Source organism: Cydia fagiglandana, chromosome 2, assembly GCF_963556715.1.
Source record: "Cydia fagiglandana chromosome 2, ilCydFagi1.1, whole genome shotgun sequence".
NCBI classification, from domain to species: Eukaryota; Metazoa; Arthropoda; class Insecta; order Lepidoptera; family Tortricidae; genus Cydia; species Cydia fagiglandana.
Genome location: NC_085933.1, coordinates 1,556,255 through 1,582,301, shown reverse-complemented (window position 1 = coordinate 1,582,301; position 26,047 = coordinate 1,556,255). Strand labels below are relative to the sequence as shown.

Genomic DNA, 26,047 nt, shown 5'->3' with positions numbered 1-26,047 from the left:
TGATGATGGAGCCGGAAGGTGGTCACCGGTACCAATCAACCATGCAACTAAACCACTTCGTGTTTAGGCTCGTTTTATTCGTCTCAACAAGATCTTTGACACAAGATAGTACTCAGGGTCTGATGATGGAGCCGGAAGGTGGTCACCGGTACCAATCAACCGTGCAATGAAACCACTTCGTGTTTAGGCTCGTTTTATTCGTCTCAACAAGATCTTTGACACAAGATAGTACTCAGGGTCTGATGATGGAGCCGGAAGGTGGTCACCGGTACCAATCAACCATACAACTAAACCACTTCGTGTTTGGGCTCGTTTGATTAGTCTCAACAAGATCTTTGACACTGAAGATACACAAGGTTTGATTATGGAACTGAAAGGTGGCCATGGGTACCAGTCTATCATGTAACTGAACTACTTCGTGTTTAGGCACGTTTTATTCATCTCAACAAGATCTTTGACACAAGAAAGTACTCAGGATCTGATGATGGAGCTCGAAGGTGGCGACGGGTACCTGTCTATCACATAACTGAACCACTTCGTGTTTGGGCTCCGTGTTTGGGCTTCGTGTTTGGTTTATCACCTAGTGTCAAAGATCTTGTTGAGACGAATCAAACGAGCCTAAACACGAAGTGGTTTAGTTGTATGGTTGATTGGTACCGGTGACCACCTTCCAGCTCCATCATCAGACTCTGAGTATCACCTAGTGTCAAAGATCTTGTTGAGACTAATCAAACGAGCCTAAACATGAAGTGGTTTAGTTGCATGGTTGATTGGTACCGGTGACCACCTTCCGGCTCCATCATCAGACTCTGAGTATCACCTAGTGTCAAAGATCTTGTTGAGACTAGTCAAACGAGCCTAAACATGAAGTGGTTTAGTTGCATGGTTGATTGGTACCGGTAACCAACTTCCAGCTCCATCATCAGACTCTGAGTATCACCTATATAGTGTCAAAGATCTTGTTGAGATGAATAAAACGAGCCTAAACACGATGTGGTTTAGTTGTATGGTTGATTGGTAATGGTGACCACCTTCCAGCTCCATCATCAGACCCTGAGTACTGTCTTGTGTCAAAGATCTTGTTGAGACGAATCAAACGAGCCCAAACACGAAATTGTTTAGTTACATGAGAGACTGGTACCCGTGACCACCTTCCAGCTCCATCATCAGACCCTGTGTATCTTCAGTGTCAAAGATCTTGTTTAGACGAATCAAACGAGCCCAAACACGAAGTGGTTTAGTTACATGATAGACTGGTACCCGTGGCCACCTTCCAGCTCCATCATCAGACCCTGTGTATCTTCAGTTTCTTGTAACTTGTTTCTTGTAAATAAGCGAGTACCTATAATTTCTTTCGAGTAATATACGTTCATAAGTACGAGTATGGGGCTATTCATAAATTACGTCGTTTCAAATGGGAGGAGGGGGGGAGGGGGTCATGGACATCGGATGATGGTAGCATGACGTAGGAGGAAACAGAGTCATCCGAAGCATGATTTTGGATGATTTGAGGGATGGGGGGGTCAAAAATAGACGACGTAATTTATGAACAGCCCCTATGTACATTTGCACTGCATTTAGTATTTTCGTACTTACCAAATAACAGTTTTAGGACTTTATAAGTTAAGTACAGTTAGTGTTGTTATGGTTGATTTCAATATGCTTCGCGAAGGATCAAGAATGTTTAATCCATCATTGTAGTGCGAGTGTGGTAGAAGGGATCGGAATACTGAGCTCGCACGGCCTGCCGCAGCGCGTAAAATACCTAAACTCGCTCAACCCCGAAATGTAATAGCACTCTTAACACTTGGAGCGTACCATATTTGATTACCTAAAATTTAAAATTACCTCCGGTATCTTAATGCGAGATATTGAAATTAAGTAACCTGGTCAAAGCACCAACTGTAACTACCCACCTTAAAGTATGCTCACGAGACCTAGTTTACTTTTCCTTGGAGCTTACTTATTTATTTGGACCGTGCCATTATTTATTTCTATTTTGTTTACGTCCAAGCCGTATTCGTTCAAACGGTAAGATTTAATATCATGAGACCTATGTACATAATATTTTTTTTCTTCTGTTACAGACGCGGAATTCGCGATAGATTCGAAATGTCATCCAGTACCATTAGAAAAAGCAGCAAATGACAAAAGGTAAAAATCATCACATATTTTAAAATAAATTACAGTGATAATGTTACGCTATAACCGTCTCAATGACGATTATTGACAAGCAATAACTTGTTAAATACCAAAGAACTCACGTAGTTGCCGTAAAAAAAGTAGTGATCATCATTATCATTGCCTATGTCTCTCACACTATGTTCAATATATGACGTATATCGGCACTACTTTGATAAAAACGCGTATCACGTTTGTCAATCAAAAGAAAAATGTTGTAACTATGTATGAGATGCATACAGATTTACTGCCTTCCAGCTTTGAGTAGCAGTGTGAGATATGAGATTTTTAGGGTTCCGTACCCAAAGGGTAAAACGGGACCCTATTACTAAGACTCTGCTGTCCGTCCGTCAGTCCGTCCGTCTGTCACCAGGCTGTATCTCACGAACCGTGATAGCTAGACAGTTGAAATTTTCACAGATGATGTATTTCTGTTGCCGCTATAACAACAAATACTGAAAACAGAATAAAATAAAGGTTTAAGTGGGGCTCCCATACAACAAACGTGATTTTTGACCGAAGTTAAGCAACGTCGGGCGGGGTCAGTACTTGGATGGGTGACCGTTTTTTCAAAGTAGTGCCGTTATGTAATATTGTATCATATAGATACGTGCGTTTGAAGGTATTTTTAAAATTTATTACCATCATAAACTTCCGTCTATCTCTGAAAATCGCAACTCTTTGCAGTACCATTGCTCACATTGTTATAGTATGAATTATCTCAAATGATTTTTTCGAGTTCGGGTGCTAATCCGTTAAACAAAAGCCTTTGTTTCTTTTAAGAGCGGTCTACAGCACGTGCCAAAGCAACCATGTCGTATAAAAAGCAACTATCGTGATAGTAATAAGGTTCAAATTCATATTACAGCTTGTTCAGAGAACAATCAGGGTGGTCTTGTTTTTGGAGATAACAAAAACGTGTTATCTCCGAATGGGCTGTTTCATGAATCTGAACCATATAATTAGAACGGTAAATTTGCTTCTAAACGGGCTTGTTCCCGTTACTTACGTCGGGGCTATTAGCAGTAAGCGTTATAACCACTACATAAAGGAAACAATACCTTTTGTTTAACAGATTAGGGTCCGAGCCCGAAAAAATCACCTGAAATAATTCATACTATAACTGTACACCGGTGGAACTGTAGTAGTGTTGTTGTTTGTACTTGTAGTTACTACTGCTTCTATTACAGCGTATTCAGGATAGCAGTGCTGGGCCTGGACTACCACGACCTCACGAGAAAGACGGCGGTGCCGCTCGGCATCTACCAGCTCTACACCAGGATGTTACAACTTAAGGTACATAGGCATTTCATCCGCGACTCCTAGCCCTTTGTCCTACTCCCCCCCCCCCACCTACTACCACGCGAGGTTCGATAGGGGGAGGGGGGTCACGAAAAAATCACGATAGATCACGGTGGGGGAGGGGGGTATAAGGAGACCTCAAGTGTATTTTTCTACAGTGAACGAAACTAAGAAAAAACCTACCTCATGAGTAGATACTTTTTCTCTCAGTTTCGTTAAACTTAAATCTTCACTCTGCACTTCAAAATAGCGAGTCTATTTAACGAAAATAGAAAAAAAACAAGATTTTTCTTTATACAATACTATTTATTTTAAAATTAGGTCGAATAAAAGGGTCAAAAAGTAGCCGACAAACCCTCGCGTGATTTGTGCACAACTCCTAGGTTGCCGTGGTTGCTTTGGGTGTTTATGTTTAACACACTTCAAAATTTAGAAGGAAGGAAAGTTATATATGGGGAAGGCAACTGTCAAAGTACCATCGCCCACACTGTTAGAGATGCAGTGCATAATTATTTTCCATCGTATTTTCACGGAAACATACGAACGTGTCTTGCTATTTCAGTCAGTCTCGGTAAAAAAAGTACTGAGGTTGACTGGAGTAGCATGACACATAAGAACGTTGTCGAGAAAATACAATGGAAAACAATTATTAACCGACTTCCATTTCATAGAAGGAGGAGGTTCTGTATTCGGAAGTGGCTGTTTTTTTTTTTTCTATGTACGTTCACCGATTACTCCGACATCCGTAGTCCGATTTGAGTAATTCTTTTTTTGTTTGAAAGGAGCTACCTCCGAGTTGGTCCCATTTTAATTTGGTTTTGTTCGGATGATGGAATCCATGTCCAATTACTACTTGGCTTGGCACCGACTTCAAACATATCAGTTGGTAACGCATAGACTTAAAAAGGATAATATTTTATTTCATCCTTTTTTGAAGTCGGTTTTCTTTTTTTTTGTAAAAAGTTTTTATGCAGATCTGTAATTGTTCATCGGTGGACCTTATGCCTTTTGTAATAAGGTCCACCGATGTACAGTTAGGAGTGTTGCAGTTTGTACCATTGCCAACATTAGTCCTTAAATCAGTAATTTTGTTTGGAGGGAAGTATTTTATTCTAGAATGACTTAATGTGTCATTCCGAGTTGCTATTTAAAATTCAAAGATAGTGGGTGGTGTCTTCTATTTCTTTTTCTTATCGTATTAAATACCTATAATTACATGATTCAACAACATTCCGAGTTGCTATTTAAAATTCAAAGATAGTGTGTAAAAGGTGTCTTTTATTCCATTTTTTTATCGTATTAAATACCTAGAATTAGATGATCGTATAAAATTAGCGCAATCTAGAGGTAACTTCCACAATTCTATTTTGTTTCTAGGGCTTCAAAGTGCTACAGATCCCATACACGGAGTTCAACCCTCGGGACAAACTGGTCACACGAGTGCAATACATCGAGAAGCGACTAAAGGAGATTATTAGCGATAAGTCCGCCTCATAGAGCCGCGCAGAATGTAAATGTGTACAGAGTTAAGTATCTGTTTTATTAGTAGATGAATTTATATGGATGAAATGAATCATGTTTAGGTTTAGGGACCGTGCGTAGCGTATGCCAACATGTGCTAAATCGGTATTAAAATTTGGCATTGACATTACGCACAAATAATTAGGGGGATCTTGTGCTGCCCCTACATTTCAAAGTGGTCCCTTCCGCGTTAGAGGATCTGCCATCTTATGGTTTTAATCAGAATGAAAAACTAAACTAAACGTCATTAAACACGAGGCTTCTGTGCTTGAAGTTCACGCATGATCCGTACGTCATAATTTCATGGAAGTTTGACGTTTAAAATAACACTCGCACTGCGTGTGCTATCAAAATCGTTGCAGAGTTTTCTTGGTCTAACTCTAGGGATTTAGTAACATTTTGCAAATTATATGTTCGCGCTCTAGTGTATATTTAGGGAAACATATTGAAACTAACTGGGGTTATTGTTTATTAATTTATTGTTGACTAAATCAACTTTAAGTATATTTTTTCATTTAATGTTGTTCTATTTATGTAGTCGATAAATAACATACATTTTAGAATCAATATTTGTTCTTAAAAACACACGTACGGTAGAGTATAAATGTGTCGCTTAAGTTCAATCTCGGATAATTCCACTCTCCACACTCTTAGGGCCAAATGCACCACCCCACTAACCCGGGGTTAACCGATTAAACCGATAAACGTTAAACCGTTAACCCAGTGTCAAATTGTACTGGTAACCATGGTAACTCCAGGTTTAACCGGTAAATCCGGGTTAGTGGAATGATGCAAGTGGCGCTTAGGAAATAACTACCCTATTACCTTTTCTATCAAAATCCCAAAATTATTCAGTAGGATTTATCAGAGTTTGCAGTTAAGGCACTGGTCCCACCGCGAGCTAGTAAGCTATGAGCTATCGGCTATAAACACGAACAAAAGATAAGCACTCCCGTGTAAATAAAAGAGACACGGCGATATTTATAGCTCACCGCTGGGCGAGTAACTATAAATATCGCCGTGTCTCTTATTTACACGGGAGTGTTTATCTTTTGTTCGTGTTTATAGCCGATAGCTCATAGCTTACTAGCTCGCGGTGGGACCAGTGCCTATGCGAGTCAAATATTGTGGTGCTCCCATACAGAAAATCTACTTTCAAATCCATGTACAGTCAGCAGCTGAAGTTGCTAAGCGGTCGAGGTGTTCAAAATGATCTTGACGCGACTTTATTGTTAAGAGAATATGAGCGTGTCAAGGTAATTTTGAACACTTCGCCCGCTTAGCAACTTCTGCAGCTGACTGTACTGTAGGGCACTTATTTAATATAGTAACATCAGTTGAGTTTTTAGGGTTCCGTACCCAAAGGGTAAAACGGGACCCTATTACTAAGACTTCGCTGTCCGTCCGTCCGTCCGTCTGTCACCAGGCTGTATCTCACGAACCGTGATAGCTAGACAGTTGAAATTTTCACAGATTATGTATTTCTGTTGCCGCTATAACAACAAATATTAAAAACAGAATAAAATAAAGATTTAAATGGGGCTCCCATACAACAAATGTGATTTTTGACCAAAGTTAAGCAACGTCGGGAGTGGTCAGTACTTGGATGGGTGACCGTTTTTTTGACCGTTTTTTTGCTTTTTCTTGTTTATTTTTTTTGCATTGTGGTACGGAACCCTTCGTGCGCGAGTCCGACTCGCACTTGCCCGGTTTTTTTTCAAACTCGGCGCTAAGTTATCATTGAACGCTGTGAATAATCGTATGTACAAATATCATCCTTATTGTATTATCATTAGAATCCATGTTACATTAGCATTGTACTGGCCCTCTTATCGTCTTTCTTGTCATCCTTATATTATACATAATTAATTAATAACAGACTTAATATAGCTAAATTTGTTACAGTACTCTTAATGTTCAATTTAGCGATCAGAGGGTGATCCATTCACATAGTTTTACATATTTTGTTGACTAGTAAAATTTGACTACGTAAGAGTATGAATGTAAAGCCCTCGGGGTCAGAATCGGAATTCAGTTTTAAGTTTCAAACTTTAAGATCGTTTTCACTTGTCTTGCTCGTAAAGTTCGACTTTAAGGCGTGCGTAGACGACATAAAGTTGCTTATTATGTTCTAGAGCATATCTTCTATTACGACCCTTATTGACTTAGAAAGAAAGTCCAAATTCTGCCATACAAACTGTCAGTCTTGCCGGCGCGCTCCCGACCGGCCCGAGTACAATTTAAGTCTTGAATAAATACGGTAAAATAACCTAAAATATCTGATATTTTTGTATACTTTTCTCACAATCGAAGTGAACAGCAAAGTGCATCAGGCATAAATGTCCATTTGTGCCTCGGATAAAAATGGATCGCTTTATGCCCTTGTACAATTTACTATCATTTTGGCTGCCAAATTTATATATTTTAAATAGACTGTTCAGTTAATTTCGGTCTTCAGTCTGCAATGTGGCGTGTCTCTGGATACAAGGTAAATCGAGCTCTGTTATCAGTATCAGGCCTTTCATTTATTCGAAAGAGTCTTATGTCCATGACCTAAAAGTGCTTCTTGAAGTTAAAGTGATGATTTTTGAACTAGTTTCTGAATAATTCCGAGCGGCTGTTGATTGAGTGCGGAGTTAACATTGCTGCTGTGATGTCGGTAGCGCTGCTCAGATGTCAAGGATATTGTTCTTTAACATATGCATGCTCAACAGACACCTGACCTTAACTGTCCTTCCGTGAACCTTATAGCCGTAACACACTACCGCACCGCGACCTTGGTACGGTGTGGTAGTGTGTTATGGCCATTACGTTTTGTTTCTAATAAGGTTTACGATTTGTGATGGGAGGATGGTAAACTAACAAAATGTTGGAGACTACTTTGACGTCTGTGAGAGTGGTTGTAGGTAAATGTATGTATCTTGAAGAAGTATTTAATAAATGCGATTTTAATGTAAATAATTTTATGTTTACTTTATCCTCCATAGGTATTACTTAAATTCGCTCGAAAAAGATAATGAAACAACAACAAACATTGGAACAAAGGAAAAATAAGTTTTTGGCAAAAATTTCATTTTTGGTACAAGCTTTTATCGCCGACTGTACTTTTTTTCCACAGGCAACTAATACTCATCGAGACAATTCTAAAAACCCCAAACACAATTAGGTTTCGTTGTTTTATCACAGAGTTCCTATGGCCACCTCCGGTCTCCATCATCAGATCAGCTCGATGACACCATAATATTGCATTGTCACCCGACTTACGTATGTATGCAACATTTCAGCTCAATCGGAAACCGGGAAGTGGATCACTTGCAAGATTTGATTACAGACAGACAGACAGACAGACAACGGTCAGGTGAAACTAAATAAAAGCTTGTAAAAAGATGTTCTTTCCGTATGAATTTATTTACAACAATTTCTCTTAAACATAAAGGTGAATTATTTAAAACTAACTTGGTCTTATTTAAAACAATGTTGAAGACCATGCGAAGTGGAGGAGAAAATATCCGTAAGCAGAAACAGAGGATTCAGCTGGGGTCACTGAATTAAATAGGTACACAATTTTTTACACTTTAAAGTGGGATTTCTAATACGGCACTTTGTCCTTTTCAACTGAAACATATTCGTTGCTTATCATGAACAGTGGTACAACTCAAAATGAAATGCTATTGCATTTAATATTCTATCTTTTACTGGTAAGATTTAAAATCGAACGGCAATTCATTTTGTTTTGTATCACTATTCATGATTATTGGATTGGTATGAGACTTAATCCGATGTTGCGTCACTTTACTATGTATATGTCTTCTATTTAACATGAATTTGCTAATATTGCGTTCTAACTGGCTCGCTTTTCATCATCCTGAAATAAAAATACCACATTAAAAACAATTGTGAAAATGGGAACAAATCTCAACAGTAAAATATGCACGGTTGTGGACTTTATCGACAAAAGCACTGATTTAAAGTTCGTTTTTTTTAGCATTAGAAAGAACTTGCAAGAAGGTAAGTGATCTTGACATGTCTTTTAATTGAAAAACGCTATTTAAAAATCAAAAACGATTACTTATGAAAGCAGAAGAATATAAATGATCGTATTAGATTCATAATTGTTACATATTTGCCGTAACTCATTTAAAAAATGTGTTTTTCAATTAAAAGACACATCAAGATTGTTTACCTTATTTCTAATGCTAAAAAAAACGAAGTATAAATGGAATGGATGTGTATTTCAATGTTATGACACTTATGACGACCTGTGGTGTAGCTATAGTTCGTTTTTTAGCATTAGAAAGAAGGTGAGCGATCTTGACATGTCTTTTTATAAAAATCTCCATTGAAAAATAAGTCTCAGCAAATATTGTGTTAGAATTATAAATCATATACGATCTTTTACATTCTTTTTCACCACACCAGCTCGGAGAGTCTTACTTTGCACTCCGAAAACTGATAGCAAAGTTGCATTTTATTCACATGTGAGACAAAGTAATCAAATGCAAATTTTGAGTTAGTTTCTTATGTTTGCTGGTAGAATTGACTTTTAAATGATGATTTTGGATGATAAATATTTAATAAAATTGATTTGGATTTGATTTGGTTTGATTTTGTTTGATATTTTACATTTAAAATGTTCTTCGGGTTGGTGTGGTGAAAAATTTTGTGTTTCACTCGGGGGCAAATTTTGTTTAACCCTCGTGCTTTGAAACCCTCGCAACGCTCAAGATTCCATTTTTCGAACCACTCGCTACGCTCGTGGTTCAATTTTGGAATCTTTCGCTTGCTCGGGTATCAATATTAGCACGAGCGGTTAAACAACAACTTTGCCCCCTTGTAAAACAAATAACTATTGTTTTCATAAGTAACAAACTAATTTTATAAAGCGATCTTCAATATTTTTTAATAAAAAGACAAGTCAAGATTGTTTACCTTCATTCTAATCCTAAAGAAACGAACTATATGCCGCGCACTTAGGGGGGCCTCGCAAAGCCAACCTTTTTATTACCTTGGGAAAACACATTGAAAAGGGCCTCGCAGATGTGGTTTACGCCCACGACTATACTTCGTTTTTTTTAGCATTAGAAATTAGGTAAACAATCTTGATGTTTCTTTTAATTGAAAAACACATTTTAAAAATAAGTTACGGCAAATATGTAACAATTATGAATCTAATACGATCATTTATATTCTTCTGCTTTCGTAAGTAATAGTTACTGATTTTTAAAAAGCGTTTTTCAATTAAAAGACCTGCCAAGATAGCTTACCTTCTTGCAAGTTCTTTCTTATGCTAAAAAAAACGAACTATAGATCGGTTCACGCTACGCCACTGATGACGACCTAAAGCTACAAGCGTGTACGTACACTGGCGTTCAAAAGTGCATCGCGATGTTTCAACCGTAATATTAAGGCATTACGGTCGACATCTATCCATGCACATTTGAACGCTACTATACAGTCGCCATCAGATATATCGGAGCGGCCAAGGTGTTCACAATATCTGAACACGCGCTCTAACGCCCTGACAATAGAGGCGTGTTCAGATATTTGTGAATACCTTGGCCGCTCCGATATATCTGATGGCGACTGTACCTACCTTCACGTACCAGGGCACCAGGAGGAGACCAGGGTACTTCTACCTAGAAGTACCCTCAAACCAAACACTGACCTATTAATGCTTTTGAGGAAGCTAGCAACATAATTGTACATGTTGGCGATGACGCCGAAGACCACTGGTGTTGGTCCCTTCACGGCCGGTCGGTACACCGTGATGTTGGATTCCTGGAGGGGACGGAAGTTGAACCGGGTCTTGGCCAGGTATAAGAACTCTTTGTACTGAAAAATAGGATGGTGTTAGCTGGCTGTTGCAGAGGGCAGATTTAAGGTAAAAGCAAGAAGCAGGGTAAGAAGAAATTACCCATTACTAACTGGGAAAAAGAATATATATGTATTACTATTTTTATTATTTTATTTATTGTCACTTAGCAACTATCCTACGAGTAGTGCCTATCTAGTATCTATCTAGACAATATTCATCGTGTCGGGCTAGGTTATCGTGATCTTTCGGAACACTTTTTTTGCCTATTTTAAAGTCTAAACAATGATTCCAGAGCATTTAAATTGAAGGTATAAGGGTATTTTTGATTTTAGATGTTATGGCTCCTCTACACGATGGGCCAACGCCGGCCAGTGTAGACGTGCCACGGCCGAGGCGGCGTGCGCGTAGCACGTTTACACTGGCCATAGTGGCATAAATACACTAACTGAGGTCCGTGGCAAATGTATCAAATCTTAGGAGAAATGGGGGTTCGCAATGTTTTCGGCCTCTCGGCCAAAATTGAACCCCTCTGTCCCCCCGAGGCAGGACCCTACATTTTGCCCGCTTTGCCATCCTATAGTTATAAAAAGCATCACTAATAGGTACCTGTCCGTAAGTCATGAAGACGGGGTTGTCCAGTATGATCCATGTGACAACTTCGTTACACTCTGGTGACGTCAGAGATCCGGAGTACGTCACGTAAGACTGCTGGTTTGGCGTTAGAAGCTTTCTGAAAATATGTATGGAAAGTCAATTAATTTTACTTTTTAATACAGACGTTTATAACACACACGCTCATCATGTTTTAGATATTATTGCAGGTGACTGCGCTAATTTTGCACCGACTTTTCGATAAGTTAAATAGGTGTCATTGTAAATATCATATTTTTATAGAAATTTGACAATCATGTTAACATGGCCACACGTTATCATTGCAAATTGCACGCAGAGTTAACTTGGTCACTTTAGCTAAGTACGAGTCGGGGTTTCTACCCACGATTTCCGGTTTATGTGAAACAATCTTCTGCAATTTCTTCCAGGCGAATTATCCTATTTGGTTAATCTTTGACGGGATACTTGCATTTGCAGCAATTGGAAATCAATTTACTTACAAGTACCAATCATTTACTATGAGCTTATTGGCTGCCCTAGTTGGCACCGTAACTTGTCAACACCTATTTCCACCGTATTAAGGATGACTCACGTTAGACTGGACCGTGTCAGGGCCGGAGCTTAAGGAGCTTTGTTTTAATGGAAGGCATCACGTGATCATCTGTCATAGAAAAGTAGGTCGCCGGAAGCTCCGGCCCGGACACGCGGTACCGGTTCAGCAGCGGCAGTTCTCGCACCACCTCCTCCATCATCTCGCTCGCTATGGAGGTATCGTGGTTCTCTATCGCCGACTTTATAATGTCCGCTTAAGTATCTAGACTAGAGGAGTAAAGTTACTGTAACGTGTAGTATGTAATGTGTCAACATACGACATGTTCAGCACGACCCCGCTGAGCCGGTCCCCGTACCACCTCCTCCATCATCTCGCTCGCTATGAACGTCTCGTCGTTCTCTATCTCCGACTGTCCGCTTAAGTATCTAAGTAGGGTACATGTCATCTTGAAGTCTAACCTAGAGGAGTAAGGTTACTGTAATGTGTAGTATGTAATGTGTCAACATACGACATGTTCAGCACGACCCCGCTGAGCCGGTCCCCGTGCCGGTTCAGCAGCGGCAGTTCTCGTACCACCTCCTCCATCATCTCGCTCGCTATGAGGGCGTCGTCGTTTTCTATCTCCGACTTTATCTGTTTATCAAACAGGGGCCTTACCATGATGTCCTTATTGCGTTTAGGTCCTAAACAGAATCGCAATAGGGACATCATGGTAAGGCCCCAGTTCATGTATTCATATGTGAATGGGGTAAATAGGTAACTTTTTGGTTCAGATACAAACTTTTTTCACAAAAGATCATCTGCTAAGAAAGTTTTGTTCTTCATAATTTGAACTGCCCCATTAAGGTATATTATAATTTTGGATGGGGTAGTAGTGGAAATGACTAACGAGACTGAGAGGATAGGGGCAGGCGTGGAAGATGAAGGCAGGGTGGTGGTTGATGGGTCAGAGGTGGGGGGTTGAGGGGTTGGGGCTTTTAGACATAAAAGCTGATTGTTATTGACCGATACTATTAATATTTGGCTTGGCACCGACTTCAAACATATCAGTTGGTAAGGCATAAACTTAAATAGGTAGGAAAATTTATTTTCACCTTTTGAAGTCGGTTTTCTTTTATCATAAGGTTTTTATGTAACATACTGATAGGTGTAGGTAATACATTCGAATTTCAAGAAAATCTTACTCACAGTTCCAAATACAGCGATTATGGCAATGCCATCTCGCTTCCGCAGGGCCTCACTTGCAGAAAGATCAGCCCGGATGTGGACAAAGTGGATCTCCATAGGAAACCTGTGTTAGAAAGAATGTAATGATTAAGAAGCAATATCATAATTTCGAGAATAATTAAAAGGTGTCTAAGTCCACCTTCTAGGTACCTACCTAATACAATTAAATATTTAATCGTGTTGAAATGTGTCTTATATCATGCTTGTCTAAACAGTCTACCTAGACCAGAGCTCCAGTTCCTATGGTTATCAGTAGACATTACCAATCCATTGTCACTTTTCTTTGAAGCTAACGTATTGGAGCGCACAGCGCAAAAGCTCATGGGAGCCATCTTGTATTAAGTCGCAGGTGTATTATGTTGCGTCTTACGTAAGCGAACAACTCGCGAACAACTCGCGAACGCGACGCGACCGCGACGTGGCGCAGCGCGGCGGGCCCAAGGCGTGCGCGTTCGCAACGAGATCGCCCACGTAGGACACAATAGGTATCAAAGGATTGATTCACCCCGCGCCGCATTGTTTCTCTTCGCGTTCGCGTGTTGTTAACGTACGTACGTAGTAAGTACGCTGCGTTACTTATGCTCAATAGTGAAAAGTGCGAGTTACTTGAATCCGTTGACGGCGTGCTCAGATAGCCAGTGGAAGTGCAGCTGCTCGAGTCTGTAGAGGTACTGCAGCGGGCCTCCGGTCAATGTTGGGTGCATGGCTTCATCGCCATCCATTGTGAACTGGACTGTAAGAAAGATTTACAGTTTTACACCAAGATTAAGCAAGACAAATGGTGGAAAACCTAAAGCCGCGTCGAAGATCTAAGTAAGACCCAGTTTTCCTTTTTGGTTCCTAAGGCCACAAGGAATTCGCCTTGGACAGTTCAGATACAGAGAAAGACAATTCTTCAGATTAGGTTGCCAGGCGGACGGACCCCAGGATCCCCAAGTCCGCCATGGCAAATGCCGGGAGACCCTATTAGGAAGATGATGGTTATGAAAATCGATTAATTACTATGTAAAAGCCACAGTTTCAACTTGGATTAGGGTCGAAGGCGCGGGTTCAATTTATTTTCTTTTGCATCCATTCGCATGATTTTTTCAGTGGAGTCTTTTGCCTAGGTAGGGTTCGTAGCTAAAGTTTCTACTAAAATAGTTGAATTGCTTACTTGTCCGTCCATTGTTGACTCCAGACACTAGCACGCTCTGGTACCCATGCAGCCGTAGCGGGCCGTACTTGATGAAGTCTTTGCCCGAGTCAGGCTTTACCAACTCTGTTATGATATTGATGGGGGATTGGCGCGTTCCTACTCCCTCCTGGCAGAGGCGGCCTGGCCATGTTGCTGCAGCTAAAGGAACAATAGTTATTTGTTTTACAAGGGGGCAAAATTGTTGTTTAACCGCTCGTGCTAATATTGATACCCGAGCAAGCGAAAGATTCCAAATTTGAACCACAAGTGTAGCGAGTGGTTCTAATAATGGAATCTTGAGCGTTACGAGGGTTTCAAAGCACGAGAGTTAAACAAAATTTGCCCCCGAGTGAAACACAAAATTTTTCACCACACCAACTCGAAGCAAATATTAAATATAAAAATATCAAACAAAATCAAACCAAATCAAATCCAAATGAATATTATTAAATATTTATCATCCAAAATCATCATTTAAAAGTCTATTCTACCAGTAAACAAAGAAAACAACTCAAAATTTGCATTTGATTACTTTTACTTACATTTGAATAAAATTCAAATTTGCTATCAGTTTTTGAAGTGCAAAGTAAGCCTTTCCGAGCTGGTGTGGTGAAAAACAGGTGATCTAGATAGCTTGACAAGATGTCCAGGAGAGTTAGCGGAAAGTGGAGATGGAGAGCCAATTCATGGGGAAACTGTTACATTCCACAATTTTTTACATATTTGTATTGTATTATTTGTAGGTGGATCTAGGTAATACTTACTATCATACCGCCAGTTAGGCCTTACTGGCTCTGGCTCTATGGACAACTTGACAGGGCGATGTGAGCGGATATTACGGGCGGTCGTGGAGGTGTAGAGCCTGTTCATGGGGATGCTGTTACGATCGCTACCGGTGCTCTTTGCTGTCACTGCGATTTCTGAAGATAATAATCAAATTAAGTTTTTATCAATTAAGATGGTGGCACCAGTACCACCATGTACTGGTGCCAGTACCTACATGTCATCTTGAACTTTAAGTCATTGTCAATAGAGGTGACAGCAGGGTATCATCTATTGGGCATTAGCATGTTGAGCACTAGTACCACCACCTTATTCATTATTTTTCCGAATTCTCTCGAGCCCGGGAAGCGTTTATGCGTTTGTGTCGAGGCCGGGGCAATAAGAAGTAAATAGAAAAACAAAATAACAGAAAACAAAATAAAGAAATGTTGTTATTAATTTGCTTTAACCCGCGCGTACGTGGACATATAATACGTCACTGTCATCCGGATAAAAGCAACACTGTGAATCCTACAATAATACCTAATGTATCTGGATTCCAAAATGCCATCTAATATACATAATTAGGTAATCATTTGAACATCATCACTTCATAATATTAGTCTAAACATGGGCCTCCTTCTATGGAGGTATCTACCCCCACCTTTAACCTCCGAGCTTTAACCCTTTTCCAGGCCGCACCAATCTACAAGGTTTTCCCAAATAATCCAAATAAATTCCAATTAATCCAGCTTTGATGATTCATTTGAAGACAAAGTCACATTTCCCGAAAGTCCAATGTAATTTGATCCTAGAATCATGTTTGAATCGGAATGCTAAAGTTGAAATTCTATTGGTGCGAATGTGGTTGATAAATCGTTACTATGCCTGAAAAAGGGTTAATTCTTTTGACTTTTTAACATCTTTATCACAATCATGTAAACTTACTGATAGCTAAACTGAAGATATAAAGCCACAACATTGCTAAACGTTTTAAATTATTTTAATTAAAACTGGAATTTCTGAGTCGCTTTCACTACAATCCTGCTGCTGTTACAGCTATGCGTGAACTGATTTTCAATAGCCATTGAGTAAAGAACTGGTGCCCGCTGTTTGTATACAGATCAATTAAAATATAAACATCCAGTGTGATTGGATATTACATGTCCTGTGATATCTAATACGCGCATTACGTAATTTTGATAGAGTTGAAGTGTAGGTTCAGACAGCAATAGTTTTTGAAAAATTGTAGCGCTTTTTTACATGACAATAAGTACGGTTGTCAAAAAATTAATCAGTAATTTTGAGGCCTTTCGCTAGTAACTTCATTGATTCGATCTGATTTCTTGACTTTCGAGTGATAGAAAAAAAAATACAAACATAAATCTAAAACGCACCTTAAACCTAGGAACCCTTAACCTTATAGTTTCGCCATGTCCGTCTGTTCAGGTGTCCATGGACGACGGTAATTGCTTGGTTACCTGATGGCAATTGACGATATGTCTGCTCGTTTGCCTGTCATGCAAAAACTCAAATACTATTGTTTTAATATATACAGTATGTAAACTAACGAAAAACATTTACTCAAACCCGTTAATTGTAGGTCACACTGAGCAATTTTTACTATGGTACCGACCTCGAAATCGCGAAAAAAAAATTTGGTTGTTTCATACATTTTGTGGTCTAGCATTGAATTTTCTATGGGAGAGTCAATTTTTTTTTCGCGATTTCGGGGTTGGTACCATAGCATAAGTTGCTTAGTGTGACCCATTCATTAACGGGCTTAAGTAAATGTTTTTCGTTAATTTACATACTGTATAAATGACTTTTTTATTTCAGCGCCTATGCAGTTAGTTTTATAAGGTAATCGCATTTGTCCGGCTACAGTGACGCACGACTGGCTTCCGTGCTGCCGATTACATATACTCGTACCTACGTGATTTCCTATCCCTCCTGGCCTACGACTCGAAACTCAACTCAACTCAAAACTCAACTCGAAACTTAACTCAAGCACTAAATTTATTTGAATTATAGAAACCCTGCCCATAAAATCGACGAACTGTTTACTGTTTGAGAATACTCTACTGCAATAACTCCGCCTTTTGTGCCATAAATGTAAATAAATAAATAATTCAAGACAGATAATGATATCCAACGTTCAACCGAGGTAATGTCAACGGTTTGAACTATGTTTACGTATGTACTACTGGTAAGTATATAGGTACTTAAAGCATACCATTACAGTTTGTTTTAAGCTTCGGAATATTTCCGAATATAAATAATAAAAAATAGTTATACTCGTAGTTAAACATAAGTTTTCTCTTCCTCTTTCGTTGTGCCCGAGCTCGTTAGCACGTGCGCATTTCTCGCTTGCCTAGACGCGACTAAAGTCAACTTGTACAATTTGTACAAGGTAAGTGCTTCAAGTCAAGAACGCCTACAACCTATCTATAATTAAATATCATTGTGCTCTATGAAGTGTCGGGTGCCTCGGCCCGGACCGTTCTAGCATGATAGGTCATCCTGAAGGGTTCCTAGTTGACAACGGAACCCTGATAAAATAAATATGTTATAATCGGAAATGCCAGGCATACCTAACAAAGAACATCGCATTACTAGAAAAACACTGGCTTAAGATCGTTTTACATAAACAATTATGAGGAATTTTATAATATTAGTCTTAAACCAATTAAATTAAACTATAGATGGTCAAGCAAATCTTGTCAGTAGAAAAAGGCGCGAAATTGAAACATTATCCCTTCGTGCCTACATTTTTCAAAGGGTCTAGCCGTGTTTGTAAGGGGCATCGGCCCCAGAAGCCATATTGATTGCCGTTTTGCCAATTTATTAGGCCAGATGCTATTTCACCAAAAAAATAACCCTAAAATGCTGCAGGTTTTTGAGAAAATTAAAAAAAAGAAAATTGGTTTTCATTTTTTTTTATCTAAATTACCGAACCGATTTTTTTGTAACTTATACACATTATGTAAGTAATAATAATAATTAATAATAATTTAGTCATTTAATTCCAATAGAAAAACGGTACATCATGCATGATTCATTTTAACAACATTAATTTATACTATTTACATTTTTCAGTAAAATTATCTAATTATGATCTAGTTTCATGTAACTATATTATTTTATATACTTAATTTTTTGCGATTTTATTATATTATATGTACATTTAATATCTTGTTGAATTTTTTTTTTTATTGCGATTAAATTAATTTAAATTCTATTGGATGTCCATTTATGGACATAGGCCTCCTCCATACTATGCCATAATTCTCGATCGGTGGCGGCACGGGTCCATGTGACGCCGGCCACAGCCTGAATGTCGTCTCTCCAGCGGCGTCTTGGGCGGCCGGGCGGGCGGCGGCTTTCTCGAGGGTACCAGTGGAGTATCTTTTCGCTCCATCGTCCGTCCTTGATTCTAGCTGTATGCCCAGCCCACCGCCATTTTAATTGACATGCCTTTACTGCTGCGTCTATAATTTTTGTTTTATTGCGTATTTCAGTATTCTTTACTCTGTCGCTCAATTTAATGTCTAAAATAATCCTTTCGGCCTTTCTTTGGAAAACTTTAAGCTTGTTTATAGTATGCTTTGTTATTGGCCAGGTTTGACATCCGTAAAGCAGAGTTGGAGTCACAACAGAGTCCATAACTTTCTTTTTGAGTTTTATATCCATCCCTGACTTAAGTATGTGCTTATTTGACCAAAATGCGCTCCATGCCTTTTTAATACGCCGCTCTATCTCAGTTTCAGGGAAACAATGCTGTAATGATACTATTTGCCCTAGGTACACGTATTCAGTTACATATTGAACATTTTTTTGGTTAATTGTAATCGGTTCGGGATTGCCGTTCGTCATAACGCAGGTCTTTTCTGGGTTCATCTGTAGACCTCGCTTTTCGCTCTCGTAGTTTAGTGAGTTGAGCATATAGATAAGGTCTCTTCGATTGTCTGCCATTAAAACTATGTCGTCCGCGAAGCGGAGGTGATTTAAGCGACGCCCGTCTACTTTTATACCGCAATATGACCAGTCCAGGTTTCTGAAAATATCCTCCAATAGAGCCGTGAATAGATTGGGTGATATTGGGTCTCCTTGCTTTACCCCGCGGCCAACCTTAAATTTGTCACTTTTTCTGTCTAGTTTTACTACCGCCTTACTTCTTTTGTATATTTCCCGTATTAAATTTATATATTTAATTTCTATCCCCTGATTTTTCAATGCAATCCATAGCGCCTCATGTGATATTGTGTCGAAAGCCTTAGAATAGTCGACGAAGGCTATGAACAAGCTCTTTCCGTGTTCCTTGTATTTCTCTATCACTTGACGTAGTGTGAATATATGATCTATTGTAGAGTAATTCCGCCTAAAGCCCGCTTGCTCTATAGGCTGTTGCGACTCAAGTTTTTGTAGCATTCTGTTCCGTAGTATACTCGTGAAGATTTTATAGATGCATTGTAGGAGGCTAATTGGGCGGTAGTTATTCATTTCTAGAGGGTCGCCCTTTTTATATAACAGAGTAATTACTGATGTTTCCCATTGCTTTGGGATTTTTTCTTTGTATATAATATTGTTAAATAATTTAGTCAATAATGGTGTAAGAGGTTCTTTCAGGGCTTTTACGATATCGTTAGTCACTCCGTCGTCTCCTGGGCTTTTCATTGCTTTCAGCGAGCTAATTGCATTCCATACTTCACTCTGCATCAACGGGGGCACAGGGTCATAGTTTTCATTTCCGTCTTGATAGAGCGGTGTATTGCTAAGTTCGTACACTTTGTAGAGGTCCTGGTAGTACGTAGCGGCTATTTTTATTATATCTCTCCGGTTGTCATGCTTCTGTCCTGTGGTGTCTCTTAGAGATGGGATCCAGGTCTTATAGTCTTTCAAACGCTTGATACCTCTTTTTGCCGATCCTCTCGTCACGAGTTCTTCTTCTATGATTTTCATCTTGTAGTTAATTTTTGCATTTTTAAGTTTTTTACGTATTTTATGATATAACTTAGTAAGTTTCCTTTTTTCAAATACGGTTTTCATTGGTTTGTTTTTCAATGCCGTTCTTTCATTTATTAATTTTTGGATACTTTCTGTCATTATTAAATCAGACTTAGTTGTTTGTGATGAAATGGGTAACTTAGTAACGCAGTTTTTAATTTTATTATTTATAGTTGAGTATGTTTCTTGGACGTCTATGAAGTTTTCGGATTTTACAGATTCTTCGAAAATATTCTTAAGTGATTCTTTTTCTAGGTCGTTGAATCCTGCGTTTCTATTTTTGAAATGTCTCCTCGCTTTTTTGTGTATGTGACGTATTAAATATGTTGCTCGTACTAACCTGTGATCAGTAGGGTGCGAGGTGTCAATTACTTCTACGTTTTCAAAAGCTGCTATTTTCACTTTTTTCGTTATAATAAAATCTATCTCGTTGAAAGCTTTTTCGTTTGGCGATTTCCAAGTCCATCGGCGTTTCGGCTTTTTCTTGAATTGTGTATTCATGATATAGAGCTCATTTTCCTGACAAAAGTCAATCAATGCTTTACCTCTGTTATTTCTAGTTCCATAGCCCCACGGTCCCATGCATATAGCATCTTCAGTGGTCGGAAATCCAATTTTGGCGTTAAAGTCACCCATTAAAATGGTATTTTCGTGGGTGTTTTCCAGGCTACGTCTAATTTCGTTATAAAATTGATCTATGTCCTCGTCGGAAGCTTTCATAGTAGGCGCATATATTTGTATTATATTTAAGTGAGTGTTTTCTACCATCAAGTCTAATCTGGCCACTCTGTCAGATATTGGTTGAAATTTTAAAATATTTGCATTAAGCTCCTTTTTAATAATGAATCCGACGCCATTTTTGCCATTTTTTCTGCCAGTGTAGAATAGGGTATAATCTTCATATTCTTCGATGTGTAAGCCTGCTTTTTTGACCTCAGAAAGCCCCAGTATATGCCATTTAATGTTTTTTAAAGCAAAGTCTAATTCCTCTTGACGACCGACTCCGACTAGAGATCTAACATTTAGTGTTCCAATAATTAATTTATTTTCAGAGTTTTGTTTCATTGCTTTAAAGTATTTATTACATGTATTAGTATGCTTTTTCTTTCCTTCGATTGTCTGGTTTTGTATGGAGGGTGTTGGTCTTCTACTCCCACGGTGACCAACCGGCTTGGGAGAGTTTTGTATTTTATTCTTTATATTTATGTTCATTTCAGTAGTAGAGGGAGGCCTTGTTGATTGCTATGTTTTGACTGAATCCTGGGTATCTAAATCGGATTCTGATTCTGCTGATGGCCCGATTGTGCGCCAGTATGACGTCAGGGTGCTGTTCGTTGCTGTTTTATTTTTTTTACTTTTCCTGGTAACGTTATCTTTGCTACGTGATGCGTTCGATGTCTCCGGGGATGCGGACAGGTTACGTTTGTTGCTATTTTGTCTGTTCGTTGTTTGTTTTAAAGGTGGTGGCTATCAAATCCGCTGCAGACTTTGTTTGGTGCGACTTTAGTAATGTAACGATCTTGGAGATTTTGAAAATATTTTGTGTATAATCTCCTTTTTTTCCATTGCAAGATCAATATCAAGGCAGCTCATATTAATAAGGAACTTTTTAATGAGCCGCGTTTCCCGCCTTTTTATTTTTTAATTTCGTGACGCGACGACAACCAAGCCGCATACAGCCAATAATAATATAGTCCATTTAGCAATTTGTTACGTTCGAAATTCAAATTCGTACAGAGCGGCGCGGTGGTCGATATGGGACCGGGAGTTCTCCCGGTTGTGTCTGTTCATACATTACATACATACATACGGTATTTTTACCCTGTTGAGCCAAATGAATATTTTTGAAAAAAATATATGTTATAGAACATTAATTTATACATAAAATACCCAAAATTGGTGGGTGTCCCTATTTCGGAAATATAAAAAAAAAATTTTTGAAAAATTAAAAGTGAAAATATTACTAATTATAAGGATATTTGGAACTCCATTTCTTTTTAATAATTCATCTAGATTACTTACATAATGTGTATAAGTTACAAAAAAATCGGTTCGGTAGTTTAGATAAAAAAAAATGAAATCCAATTTTCTATTTTTTTAATTTTCTCAAAAACCTGCAGCATTTTAGGGTTATTTTTTTGGTGAAATAGCATCTTACATCTGGCCTAATAAATTGGCAAAACGGCAATCAATTTCGCTTCTGGGGCCGATGCCCCTTACAAACACGGCTAGACCCTTTGCCGCCTTTTTCTACTGATAAGATCTGCTGTTGGCAAGCTTAAATTTTGATCCCTATCTTTTATACTCAGGCACGCCACACTATCAGTACCTAGGTACACTCAGTAGAATAATTTTTAAGAAAAAAAAACCGACTTTTATGGGGGCCGATGAAAGATTATTGTAGATGGTACACTATGTAGAAAAGGAGGTAAAACCACCCACTTTTCTACTAGCATTTCGCTTCTGTATAATGGCTCCTCTACAGGATGGGCCAACGCCGGCCACTCCAAGGGACGCAGCCATGCGGTAGAATGAGATAGCAATATCACTTGCTCCCTCTAACGCATAAATGCGTCCCTTGGAGTGACCGGCGTTGGCCCATCGTGAAGAGGAGCCATGAGGGTCGTAGTTCTAGCCTAACCTAACCCACTCCTCAGATAGCAGTTCGGTTCTGTGCGGATCGCAGTTCGAACCTAATCAAACCCACTTTTCAAGTAGCATTTCGTTTCTGTAAGGCTCGCAGTTCTAACCTAACCTAATCCTTGTTCGGTTCTGTGAGGATCGCAGTTCAAACCTAACCTAACCCACTTAATGGCGCCTGCCGTGCGGTGTACGGGGGTTTAAGCGGGAGGGGCTAGTAAGATTGGCATCATCGTACTTTATACCTACATTAATTTTATGGTAGGTAATCATAGTTGTTTATTTAGTTAAGGTATCATAGTGGATCAAGGTCCGGGTCCGAGTCCGGGTCCGAGTCCGGGTCCGAGTCCGGGTCCGGGTCCGAGTCCGAGTCCGGGTCCGAGTCCGGGTCCGTGTCCGGGTCCGAGACCGGGTCCGAGTCCGGGTCCGAGTCCGGTTCCGAGTCCAGGTCCGGGTCCAAACCGGATCCTGGTCCGAACCGGATCCGGGTATGAGTCCGAGTCCGGGTCCCAGTCCAAGTCAAAATCGAAATTCGTAATCACCAAACGTGTACCATGCGTCATTGAAGAGTTCTGTTCTGGTCATCATCAGCAGTTCCACTTCATCAAATGCGACAGTTTTTAATGTAAATGCTTGATTTTATGATGAAAATACAAAAAAATCTATACGTATGCCTTTAATATTTGAGGAGTTCCCTCGATTCCTTATGGATCCCATCATCAGAACTCGAGCTTGACAAAAATGTGGCTTAAAAACTTAACTTGCTTAACAAACATAACGAAGAGGACAAATCGCCAACCGTGAACTATGCGTCGTTAAAGAGTTCCGTTCTGATCATCATCAGCAGTTCCACTTCATCAAATGTCACTTTTTTGGGTGTACATGCTTGATTTGTTGATAAAAACCCAAAAATCACTATATGTATGCCTTTAAGATTTGAGGAGTTCCCTCGATTCCTCATGGATCCCATCATCAGAACTGGGTTTTGACAAAAACGGGACCAATCTGTATGCATATACATTCAATCAAAAAAAGAATTTTCAAAATCGATCTAGTAATGACGGAGATATGGAGTAACAAACATAAAAAAAAATAAAAAAAATAAAAAAAAACACAACCGAATTGATAACCTCCTTCTTTGAGATTTGGAAGTCGGTTAAAAATGTGCGTAAAGGATGACTCACGCCAGACCGGGCCGGAGCTTCCGGCGGCGCTTCATTTTCTATGAAAAGCACCACGTGACCACCGATCAGACGTCATAGAAAATGACATACGGACGCCTCGGCCCGGGCACGGCCCGGTCTAGCGTGAGTGATCCTTGAGTCAAAATTTTTATTGCTTTGCGCCTACGTTTTTCTGCCGTCTTTTTTTTACTGACAAAGCTAGCTTGCTAGAGTAGCTAGGTACACTACACCAACAGTTTGGGGGTCCATGTGGTGGTGGGCGGGTGTTGGTAATAAAAGATTATATAAACCATTAATTAGGTATAGGTAGGTATCTATTTATTTAAACTTTATTGCACAAAAGAAAACTTATCGTACAAAAGGCGGACTTAATGCCAAAAGCATTCTCTACCAGTCTATATATTTAGGCATTGAATATTTATGTATGTATGTATTCTAAATGTACCTATTTTCTACGTAATTAAATCAGGCGTCGAAAGAAATGAATCTTAGATTAATCAGGATCCCATCTGGCCTTGTTCAGTCAGCAACAATAGTAGCATATGAAACACCCAGGAATAGGTAATAGATTTATAGATAGATTTAAGAACCTGTCTTCTTCTTCCTCGCGTCATCCACGCCACGCCATTTCGCCACAGCTCATGAGAGCCTGGGGTCCGCTTGACAACTAATCCCATGATTTAACGTAGGCACTAATTTTTACGAAAGTGACTGCCATCTGACCTTCCAACCCAGAGGGTAAACTAGGCCTATTGGGATTAGTCCGGTTTCCTCACGATGTTTTCCTTCACTGAAAAGCGACTGGTAAATATCAAATGATATTTCGTACTTAAGTTCCGAAAAACTCATTGGTACGAGTCGGGGTTTGAACCCGCGACCTCCAGATTGCTAGTCGCACGCTTTCACCGCTAGGACACCAGCGCTTCTTAGATTTAAGAACCTGTGTGTCCTTAAATCTATTACCTCGTTAGAGTCATGTCCGGCAACACGCCGTATCACCTCTCGATTGGATAATGCCGGTGCAATCTGTATCATTGTGCTGCATATAGATCGCAGGCTTCCTGTAAGGTAGACTGGTTAGTGTCCTAGGATCAGGGAAGTCACGAGTGAAGACGAGGCCTAATACAGTGGCCATCGGATATATCGGAGCGGCCAAGGCGTTCACAAATATTTGAACATGCCTCTATTTTCAAGGCGTTAGAGTGCGTGTTCAGATATGATGGTGGGTGTACTATACCTACCAGTGGCGGAGCGTTCATAGAACTCAATTCCCATCGGCTTGTATGAAATTCAGGCTCTTGGGCCATTCTCTTTAAACTTATGAAGAAAAGGAAGGGCAACTTTTTTACTTTAATAGTTAGTCTTCTTTTCATTTCTGAAAATACAGTTGAGACAATCATACAACACATAAAATTCATAAAACTTTCGATGTACGATGTTCGGCTGTCTGAGGCAGACTGACATCCTCAGTGTATTAATATTTTCGTGAATATCCTTTATATTCAAGCAAACGTGTTATCCTTACAACATTACTATGACATAGATACAGTCAACGAGATAATGACTACATTCAATCGGTGCAATCTAGACTAGATCATTGTGCTGCATATAGACTCGCACTGTATAGAGGTCGCACTTCCTGCAGCTATAATACCTTAGGGTCACAGAGAATTTGTTGGTACCGTTCGTGGTAGCGTCATATGTGACAAAACACTTTGATTTCTTGTTTTCTGGACAGTAAAGCAAAAAAATAAAATTGATCCATCTAGGTGCCGGTAGAGGCATTTATTAAAAAAAAATATTATCGTTTCCCTGCAGAATCAAGGCGGGTGGACTGTGAGCCAATGAGACAATCGAAACCCATGTATTTATATTACGTGTTTTATGTAAAAAGACAAAAAGAAAGTCCGAGAAAGTGGCCAGCACGCGGTTAATATTCCGTACTTCAGGAAATATTGCCGGCCCGTTGAGTTGGGTTGGCTGGCAATATTTCCGGGAACAAGAATATATTTAGTGTAGGTAGGTACTTATATGTAAATGTTATTGGAATAAGTATTTAGGTTTAA

The 26,047-nt window shown here is 39.3% G+C and overlaps 4 protein-coding genes across 5 annotated transcripts in view; 2 read left to right on the top strand and 2 right to left on the bottom strand.

Moving 5' to 3' along the window:
* The window catches only part of LOC134673969 (synaptic vesicle glycoprotein 2A-like), a 396,395-nt gene that overhangs the window by 313,963 nt on the left and 56,385 nt on the right, over positions 1 to 26,047 (top strand). The window lies entirely within an intron of this gene.
* The window catches only part of LOC134673901 (uncharacterized), a 185,756-nt gene that overhangs the window by 104,204 nt on the left and 55,505 nt on the right, over positions 1 to 26,047 (bottom strand). The gene's annotated exons all lie outside the window — the stretch shown is intronic.
* Positions 1 to 26,047, top strand: part of LOC134673838 (FAST kinase domain-containing protein 4) — a 72,942-nt gene that overhangs the window by 7,318 nt on the left and 39,577 nt on the right. The window contains exons 9-11 of one of the 2 annotated variants that reach the window (XR_010099514.1): positions 2,088 to 2,154; positions 3,372 to 3,477; positions 4,861 to 5,060. Coding sequence is in view for 1 of the 2 variants with exons in the window: in XM_063531871.1 (XP_063387941.1) it covers positions 2,088 to 2,154; positions 3,372 to 3,477; positions 4,861 to 4,980 (293 nt within the window). In the remaining variant the exon portion in view is untranslated. Of the gene's footprint in view, positions 1 to 2,087; positions 2,155 to 3,371; positions 3,478 to 4,860; positions 5,359 to 26,047 lie in introns of those variants that run through there. The other variant, XM_063531871.1, reaches the window with a different exon arrangement.
* Positions 8,510 to 16,218, bottom strand: LOC134679564 (carbonic anhydrase 1-like). The gene is made up of 9 exons (XM_063538521.1): positions 16,099 to 16,218; positions 15,153 to 15,308; positions 14,368 to 14,547; positions 13,818 to 13,944; positions 13,173 to 13,275; positions 12,493 to 12,617; positions 11,426 to 11,549; positions 10,670 to 10,836; positions 8,510 to 8,869 (listed from the first exon to the last, which is right to left on the bottom strand). Exons 1-9 carry the CDS (start codon positions 16,130 to 16,132, stop codon positions 8,833 to 8,835), a joined length of 1,053 nt encoding a protein of 350 aa, XP_063394591.1. The 5' UTR covers positions 16,133 to 16,218; the 3' UTR covers positions 8,510 to 8,832.